General features: G+C 34.9%; 1 protein-coding gene across 2 annotated transcripts in view; it reads right to left on the bottom strand.

The window, feature by feature from the left end:
- Positions 1-5515: 5515 nt before the first annotated feature.
- ALCAM (activated leukocyte cell adhesion molecule) overlaps positions 5516-10371 on the bottom strand; it is a 209884-nt gene continuing 205028 nt past the window's right edge. For both annotated transcript variants that reach the window (XM_078452976.2, XM_060640129.3), the window contains one exon: positions 5516-5632. In XM_078452976.2, coding sequence (XP_078309102.1) covers positions 5545-5632 — 88 coding nt within the window. In that variant the 3' untranslated portion in view covers positions 5516-5544. The remainder of the gene's footprint in view (positions 5633-10371) is intronic.

Genomic DNA, 10371 nt, shown 5'->3' with positions numbered 1-10371 from the left:
CCACGTATGTCTTATATTACTTTAAATATGAATGTCATTAGTTACTTAAGAGGATTGAGTAGGTTATTTACTACAAATCCATCTTTTTGGTATCCTCCCCAAGCATAGATAGATGTTTATTCTTTTAACAGAGATAATAAGCAGTAGAGTGAATAGAACTTGGACTTAAGCATGGGTTCAATCACCTGGTTCAATCACCTCTGGTGTCTGTGATTGTAGAAAAAGTTATTTACATTGTCTTCATCTGTAAAGTGGAGACAGCACCTCCTGTAGCAGGATGTTGTGTAGATTAAGTGAAATGATATAAATAACACATCAATACAGTGCCTGTCTCATCACTGGTATTTAGTGTATGACAGGAATATGCATCTGCTTAAAAATGTAGCGTGACATATCTATATCACATGTTATGTGTGCAATGTATGTCATATCACTTTTAAATATATATGCTTTAAATATACACATATAATTATATATGTATAATAAAATATCTAATCATCTAAATACAGATATTTAAAAATTATGTAATATTGGCCTATTATAGGATTTGAACATCTTAGAATAATTATTTAATAATGGTGTAAGCCTTTCATGTGTCAATTAGTATTTCCCAACTTTACATATTATGAAAAGAAGGATTCCTTTATTAAGAAATAAAGGAATAACTTCTTTATTAAAGAAGTTTGGGGACTATAGTAGACTAGGGCAACATGACCTTGAGAATCAGGTCATGTCTGTCTCTTTCTTTCTTTCTTTTTTCTTTCTTTCTTTCTTTTTTCTTTCTTTCTTTCAGTTTATTTTGAGAGAGAGAGAGAGAGAGAGAGAGAACAAGTGGGGGAGGGGCAGAGAGAGAGGGAGGAGAGAGAATCCCAAGTAGGTTTTGTCCTGCTAGCATGGAACCTGATGTGGGGCTCGAACCCATGAACCGTGAGTGAGATCATGACCTGAACCGAAGTCGGACGCTCAGCTGACTAAGCCACCCAGGCGCCCCTCAGGTCAGGTTTAATACCCAACTTACCTACTTAAAAGCTAAATGTATTGGGGAGTTATAGAACCTGTCTAAACCTTAGTTTTTAGCTATTAAATGGGGACCATTTAATAATATTTACAACTACTAAGGATTAAATAAAATAATGTATGGATGACCCTAGCACATAGTATTGCTTCAATAAATAGTAATCTCTTTCTCTGATGTATACATAGCTGGCTTTATCTTACTTTGAAGGGAAAGAATTTCAGTGAAAGTTCATGCCTATGTAATTCCAAATGGTAGGCTGAATGGTGTGTTAATGGAGGGAGTGAAGAAATAGAAGAGTGTCCTCTTAATTAAGTTTCTAGGACAGCCACATGGGATACCCACAGTAAGTATAATCCTACCACTGAAGATGGAGACACATTCTAGAACAAGACACTGCTGCAATCTAGGAGTGGCTAAGGTGGCCCGCCTGACATAATGGGAAGGCATGGACAATTTTGTTTTGCCGCATTCCCTCTCCAGGCACAATGATTTCCCCCCTCTTTAATAAAGACGACTACTTTCTACACATGAACAGCCTAGTTCATGAAGACAAGAAGACAGCTGTGAGAGAGATGTGAAGACATATTTCATTTTTATTATCTTTTAGGCATAGACGGGTATGTTAATCCATTTCCACATACAATTCCTGTAATCACAGATAGGAAGTGAAACTTGAACTGGCAAAACCTGTCTCCTGTTTCCAAAGAGTGAAATTGGAGAGATGCAACCTCAGAAGTTGAGGATTGTGCATTATCTTCCTTCCCAGTCTTGCTGTGCAGATGGCTGCCGTTACACAAATACACTCCGCTTTTTATCCCGGCATCGATTCAATTGTAATAATGCTGTCCCCTTTTCCCTGGCAAACTTTCTGCTGTCCGTCCAGAACTCTGAGTTGCGAATGTTCTGCTCTCTAGGTTCTGACAGTTGTTTTTGCACTCAGTTTACTACAGCAAGTGGAAGCCAAGAAATAATTGTAGTATGACCCTCTCTATTGCAACATTGCTTCTTTCTGCAAATAGATCTTAGGAGTTAGACTTTGAATCTTTGATCTCCCACACCAAAAGAAAAAAAAAATTATATGGAAGTGATTTCATTTTAGTGTTCGTGGTTTATTGTGGAAAGCAGGTGTTTAAAAATTTTAGAATTTCTTTAACAAAATTCTAAAGAGAGAAGGAAAAAAAAAAGAAATCACAGTATTTACAGAGATAACAGAATGGCTTAGCCATGCAAAAAAAATAACTTTGGTTTTTCCCCTTTCACTTTGGTTTAAATATTGACCAAGATTCAATTTTTTTCCTGCCAAATAAAACTTCAATACATCAAAGTTTAGAGGCAAAATAACATATTTTCTTTTTCCCCGTAATATTTTATACAGCATTGAGTCTAATAGGATATTTTATGTATTTAATCCATATCAATGCACTACAGGAAGCTTTTATTAAACTGAGTCACTACTGCCCAGACAATAAACAGTTCATTAAATGTACAATAACATGTGTTTCTTAATGCAGAAGTGGTAAAATATTATTCCCAATCTTTTTCTGACTTTATCTTCTATTTGTTTTTCATTGCCATCATAATTTTTTATTCTGTCAGTCTAAGAAATAAACATCAGTTTTCCTTTTGCTCCTAAAGAATACAGTTTTTTACCTGGAAATCTGATGTTCACTTTTTTTTTTTCTGTAAAGTTACGTAAATCCTGGGACAAAAATGGCTGTGCAGTGTTCTCCCAGAAACCAAGCTTCTGCTTGAAAGAGCAAAGTTTAAAAGTCTAGTCACAAGTAGCTATTGGCCCTTATCCAGTCTACCTCAAAAAGTTTCCATTTATACTACCACCCTAAAAAGTTCCTCAAGCATAAAACATGTTTATAAAGTTACAAATTTGAATGTAACTAAAGATACATAGACATTTTATTATTACACTCTCATGTACTGCTTGATAAATTATGTACCAGTTAAAAACACTAAATTATCTCAAGGTGCATTCAATATCTGTAGCGTAGTTAACAAAAACACACACGAAAAAAATATATATTCTATATTCTGTGGAAAATAACACAGCTTTGATAATGACCACTGTTAAAAATCTCCAATTCTGACTGATATCTTTTTTTAAAGGAAATAGATATAATTTTAAGGCAGTGGATAACCCAAAGGATTTAACACCAATTTTTAATTACAATGATTTACATCGTGATCTATGAAAATGGGAATGTTATCCATGATTTTTCCAAACTGTCTCTCATTTTTCTTTTGACAGAAAATAATATATTAGCAGTTGTCTCTGAAGGTAAGTGCTGCCCAAATTCTGTGTTATGTCCTGTTTCAAATAGGCGAAACTGTCAGTTTGGGAGTACCATTATTATGTATGTGCGTCCGTATGCATGTGTGATTTACTTCGGAAAGTCAGCTGGTGGTGCATGATCAGAATCAGCTCATCGGCTGCTCATCAGTCTGACTCTCTGCCTCCATCTCCCTTGTGATAGAAAAAATCACAGTTTTTGAATAGAGCAATGTGTGTGTCCCCAGCCTTCACAAGCTGCCACCTTTGGGATTTCGGTGCTTGTGAGAAAATTTGGGGGCATTACTGATAGCAATCAGAATCAGAAGTGTGCCTGCTCCGATTATCCATATAAACAATTGAAATAAAAACATTACATTATACATCAGATTAACAGCAACTCCCAGAACAAAGCTTACAGTGTATAAAAATAGCTACGTAAAAAATTTACATAAAAGGCAAACCAAAAAGAAATCCTCAGTGCAGACATTTACAGAAAAAAAACAAAAAACAAAAAACCAAACACAACATATGACCTATTATCATGGCTGCCAAAACTTGTTTTTGTTTGTAATTTCACTTCATTGTTTTTACTTGAGATAATTCTCTAAAATCCTGTGACAGCTTGGTAGAATGAACTGCTTAATACTTGAACCATGAATTGCTGTCAATGTCTTTGTATATGTATTAAATACAATCCACGTTCATGCTTCAATTGGTCTATATAGTTTTTTTTTTCTCTGAAATGATGAAAAAAAACACAATTTAGTAAGTTACCATAGCAATCATTTTTCACCATCAACAGATGCTTTGTACTAAAAGTGATAGGAATTACTTTATAGGAGCCTTTCATAAAACTCCATTGTCCCTGAGCCCATCTGTGATCCCAGGCACTGTTGCAGCCCCTTCTACAAATACTTTTTTCGAATTGTTGAAGAGTACTTATTTTTATGAAAATTGCTTAATTCATATGACGATTAGAAGGTTTTTTTCAGGAAAATATTGCATTCTGCAGGTTTTGTCTTTAAGCTTAAGTTTTATTTGAGACTTTATCAAATTTTGAAGATAACCAGAAGGTAAATTCTATGTTTACAAAGGATTGAGGAATGCACCTAGAGAAGCAGAAAAAAAGTCCGACGGGAATGCTCATACTTGGCCTCCAATGGACAGCAGGACCCAGCTCTTACTTCTTTCACATGAGCAGTTTGAGATCTGTTTTCAGATTCTAAAAATGTGTTATCCCAATTATTCGATCTTTCTTTCCTGTGTGTATCCTTCCAATTGTAATTATTTCCCATGCTTGCTACCTGGGGTGACCTACTCAGATTGTGACTTGTGCTTTATTTATAATGAACCAAAGCTTTACTGTGGTTGTTGGGGACTGTTACATCACATGAGTAAACTACAGCAACAGTTATTCTCAAGGACACACAAAATAATTTGTCCAAATGGCTTCTGTGTTTGGCTGGCTGAAGAGATCATAAATAAAAATGAAAAGCTCAAATTCCAAGTGGCAATACCATGGAAAAGACTTTTTTTGAGATTGTCTTAAAAAAATCATACTCATATAGCTATTATATATAAATATATGCAATATATGTAACACTGATATATACATTATACACACATACACATATATGTGCATATGTAGATACACATATACATATACACACACATATATATAATACACATACTATCTGCAAAAGTTTTGTGTGTCTACACAAATTTTTTCATTAAAATAGTTTGGGGAATGGCTGCATAAATACACGACACTTGTAAGTATATTAAATCCTTAGATTAAAATTTTTATATTTAAAAGTTCTTCTCATAATTGCTTTTTAAGATAAATTTGAAGTATTAGAACCAGCTCTCATCCAACCAAAGTATCAATTTAGAAAATTCAACTTCTTTGCACTCAGCAAAAATTTTGGCATTAGAAGACAAAATGCTAATTGAATGTTACAACCTCAACACTGATTTTAATTAGTCACAGAATAATGATTATTTTTTAGAAGATGGGTAGACTGTTGAGATTCCGTTCTTCTGAGAACACCTTTCTGAGTTACCAAAGTTTCCTTTGGCAAAAACTCTCTTCCTGTTTGGAAAGTTGCAATTACGAAGCATCTCAACGTCAAGGCTTACTTTCCCTTTCGTCTCCTAGGTGTTTTGTACTTTCATTGGGAATTATTTCTATAAACCTCAAACAGCCTACCCACCTGGACAACACTTTAGAACAGTTTCTCTCTTAGGCTTCTGTTTTGTGATTGTTTTCTTCTAACTTTTTGTTTTCCTCCAGATTACCAAGGTCCTTGTTTACATGTTTTGAGGCAGTCCTGTAAGAAAATTAAATAAATATCATCACATTGACACATGTGTATTTAACTTTTTAATTTTTTTTTAATTTTAGGGTTCACATGAATGTATCTTTGAAAAGCAAATGTTTTACATCTAATATAGACAAACTACTGGGGTGAACAAATCCACATCTGTGAACCTGGACTGGTAACAAAACACGTTCCAATGAGATTACCTTGGGTAATGGGGTTGCATTAAATATATGGTAGGAGAAAAACCAACTAATTATTGTGAACATAGACTATACATACTTAGTTGCATCATGTTTTGGGCTGTTTTTTTTTTCCTCTCCACTTTCTGGGAAGTAATTATTATCAACTGAATAATCAAAAATTTCCTTTTGGCAAATACTTTCTGCAAATTTTCTCTGAGGGTGTTTCATTAGTGCCTTTCTCTTTTGTCATTCCATATTATGCATCCAGATTGAACTAATGTCCTGTATCTTTGTTTATGAATTCTGTTTTATCAAATAAATCACAAGCAAGATTAGAAAGAGACCCAAGTTTATGACAGGAATCTGGCAGCAGAAGCCAAAGTAGCTTTAACATGGTGGTTCTCAAACTGTGGTCCTAGACCAGCAGTATCAGCACCCCCTGGGAACTTGACAGAAGCGCAAACAGAACAACAGAAACAGAAACTCTGGGGAGAGGACCAGCAATCCATGATAAACAAGGCTCCCTGGTGGCTCAGCTTCTGCCAAAGTTTGAGAGTTGCTGTCATGGTTACACATGACTGGGTTCTATCCTTTAAGAGCTGAAATCAGGTTTTCTTAAGCACACAGATAAATTCCTTGGTTTTAGGATGACCCAGGAGAAACCATAACTGTATTTCAAAAAGTATACCACTCCCTCCCTCCCTCTCTCCCTCCCTCCCTCCCTTCCTTCCTTCCTCCCTCCTTCCCCTCCCTCCCTCCTGTTTTCCTTCCCTCCCTCCCTCCCTCCTGTTTTCCTTCCTTCCCTCTGTCCCTCCCTCCTTCCCTCCCTCCCCCTTCCTTCCTTTCTCTCCTTCCTTAACTCTCTCCCTCCCTGTTATAAGCTCATCAGCAGAACCACAGTGATATGGTAGTTTAAATTATTATTGCCATATAATTCCTAATAATATTTCTATTTTTAAGAAAAAATATATATCCAGATGTGCCAAGGAAACTGGGGAGAAAACTCCATTTTTCCCTTAAAAGTATTTCCATTATTGAAATGGATTCATTTGCTAAGAATCACAACTTTACTAGAAAGAGGTATGTAATGGTATATGATATATGTCCAAGTGAGATAAAGACATATGGCTCATTTAAACTGGGGACACTCATTATATTTAGCATGAGTTTAATTTAATTTTTGACTTAAAAATTCTTAGTTTAGCTGAAACTACAGCCTTCTAAGTCCATTCATAAGGCAGGAGAGCAGGCTCAAACTCTGCCAACATGAGAAGTGCTAAAATATGTAATAGCATTTTACAACAGACATTTCAAATGTAAATAAGACATGCTGTCAGTTGGAGTCTATGTCTTGACCTATATCATATTATCACATAAATATTTCCTACCTTGCAGTAAAATGGTACATTATGGTGAATGACAACACCCTTATCCTATATATTTTCCAGGAAAATGGAAGAATGATGCAAATGGCCTTGCTCTTTTTCTCATATTTTTCTCATATAAAATATATAAACACAGTATATATTTTTTATATAACATATAGACATATAGACATATGCTGTCTACATTATATCTATATATCTATATATCTATATCTATATCTATATCTATATCTATCTAAAATCAAGTAGAAACTAAAGGAAATTTGACCCTTATACTGGATGAGCTCTATTTTTACATAACTTTTCCTCTGAGGTCACTTCCCAGCTGGAGAGGCATAAGCTAACTAAAACTCTGAAAGTAAAGGAGAAAAAAAATCTCAGAAAGAAGAGAGCCACAGAGTGGTGAGAACCCCAAATATTCGTGTAAATCACAATAAACCCTTTGGATGTTATTTCTTCCCTTGGAGGCGAGAAATTTCACTTAGTCAAGTAGAAAGCAACAACTGGAAAGCTTAAAAATGTGCTACAGGGGTGCCTGGGTGGCTCAGTGTGTTAAGCATCCAACTTCGGCTCAGGTCATGAGTTCAAGCTCACATCAGGTTCTGTGCTGACAGCTCAGAGCCTGGAGCCTGCTTCGGATTCTGTGTCTCCCTCTCTCTCTCTGTCCCTCCCCTGCCTATACTCTGTCTCTCTCTCTCTCTCTCTCTCTCTCTCTCTCTCAAAAATGAAAAAATATTAAAAAAAAAAAGTGACATAGATTTTAGCTACTACCCTACATAGAGAAACATATGTTTGGAGTTGAATCTCACCAAGCCAAAAGTCCTTGGCAAACATATCAATCTTTCCACTGAAATCCCAGAAAAGCCAAGACTCTGTGATGAGTCTTGGTATTCAACCTAAGATATGTATGTCATATAAAATGTAAATGTAACTTTCACAAAATCAAGGAAATCAGCCAGAAGTTGAACTGCCTGCCAAGAAAAACAATCCATCTCCTTTAGGAGAATATAATGGAACATGGAATCTCTATAACATATCACCCCCAAAAGACCAATATATAATAAAAAAAAGTTACCATACATATGAAGAATAGAAAAATGTTAACATAAAGTCCAGAGAGTATCCTTGGATGACACAGAATTTGGAAATACAAAGGAAGAACTTTAAATCAGTTACTATATTACATGTTAAATGACATAAAGAAAAAAGTGGTGACAATGAGAGAATAGGCAAATTTCAGTGCAAAAAAAATGTAAACAAAAATGATTCCCACTGCAAATGAATAATTCACTAAATTATCATATCAACAGATTGGAGGTAGCAGAGGAAAGCCTCAGTGAACCCACAGGACAAAACAACATAAATTATAAATTTTTAAAAACAGAAAGATAATAGGAAATAAAAGATCCTCAGTGACTTGTGGGACAATATTGAGTAGTCTAACATATGTGTAATTGGAGTCCCAGTAGAAAAAGTAAAAGCAAAGGGGGTAGAAAATATATTTAAAGAAACAATGAAAAATACTCCCAGATTTGTTCATGTTCATTAACTTGGAGATCCAATGTGCTCAGCAATCCCCAAGCAGGAATTATACAAAGAAAAACACACCTACGTATGTCATAATCACACCAACCAAAAGCAAATATAAAGAGAACTTGAAAGTAGCCACAGAAAATTTGGGCAGAGGAGCAATGACATGAATAACTGCTAATGTCTCAGGAAAAAAATGCATATAGGAGATAACTAAACATCTTTAAAATGCTGAAAGAAAAATATCTCAACCCAGAATTTTATATCCAGTAAAAAGATTTTTTAAGCAAAGGTAATAAAGACATATAAAATTGGATGAAAGAAAACTGGAATAAATTATCGCTAGCAGACCTGTGCTGAGAAGTATCAAAGAAAGTTCTTCGGTTGAAGGGAAATGACACTACATGGAAACTCAGATGGACAAGAAAGAATGAATTCAGATTATATGTGTGTGGTAAATATAAATACTATTCAAAACAATTTTTATAAAGACAATCATTTAATACGATACATACTGCATTATGTAAGACCCTTGAAACATAATTTTATTTAACTTCCTTCATCCTTTTTGCTATTGCTGTCATATTCGTTACAACTCATTTATTATCAACCTCACACTATAATTACATGAAGGAGGTTATCTAAAATTATAATGTTTCAAGAGTTTTAGATTATTACATGAGTAGATGGTTACAATTAAGAGTTCTTATTGTAATCCCTACAACAACCACAATAAAAGAATAGAAAGAGGTATAGTTAAAAGGCCATTAGAGAAATTAAAATATAATACTAACACTTATCTGAGTAAGTCAAAAGAAGGCAGGAAAAGAAAAACAGAGTACAACTAGAAAACAAATAGTGAGATGGTGATCTTAAATGTAATTATATCAATACTTAAGTCAAGTGTAGCTTGGCTAAATCCTCCAATTAAAAGGGAGACTGTCACTCCCTCCCTCTGCCTCTCCCCCAACTCATGCTCTGTCTGTCTGTGTCTCTCTCTCTGCCAAAAATAAATAAACTTTAAAAAAAAATAAATAAAAGGGAGGCTGTCAGACTGTCATAAGCAAGTAAGCAAATGCGATATTCCAGGCGTTAAAATTTTTTCTGGATGGTCCAGATTGTAACTATTTCAGGCTAGGAGGCCATATGGTTTTTGTTCCAACTCTTCCACACTGGCGTGATAGTGTGAAACAACACAAAGCACATGTGAAGAAATGGGCATGACTGTGCTACCAAAAACCTTTCTTTACAAAATCAGACAGCAGCCTGAGAGTCATAGTCTTAACACCTTTACCATACATGAGGTGCACTTTAACTATACAGAAATCGCAAACTGAAAATAAAAGGAGAGAAAAAGATATACCTGTGAACAGGAAGCGTATGAAAGCACTATAGCTGTATTCATATGGGGCAATGTAAAGTTCAACACGAGGAACATTACAGCACCAATGAGAGACGTTTCATAGTTACAACAGTTTCAATACACAAGGAAGTCATGACAATTGTATGTGTATGTAATTAATGAAAACATAAAGCAAAACCTGACAGAATTAAAGGGAGAAATCAACAGACAAATACACAACCTTATTTAGAGAATCTAATACTCCTGTCTCAGTAGCTGGTAGGATTAATGGACCAAAATTCCGTA

Source organism: Panthera onca, chromosome C2 (genome assembly GCF_046562875.1).
Source record: "Panthera onca isolate mPanOnc1 chromosome C2, mPanOnc1 haplotype 2, whole genome shotgun sequence".
Classification (NCBI taxonomy): domain Eukaryota; kingdom Metazoa; phylum Chordata; class Mammalia; order Carnivora; family Felidae; genus Panthera; species Panthera onca.
This window is presented reverse-complemented; position numbering and strand designations above follow the sequence as displayed.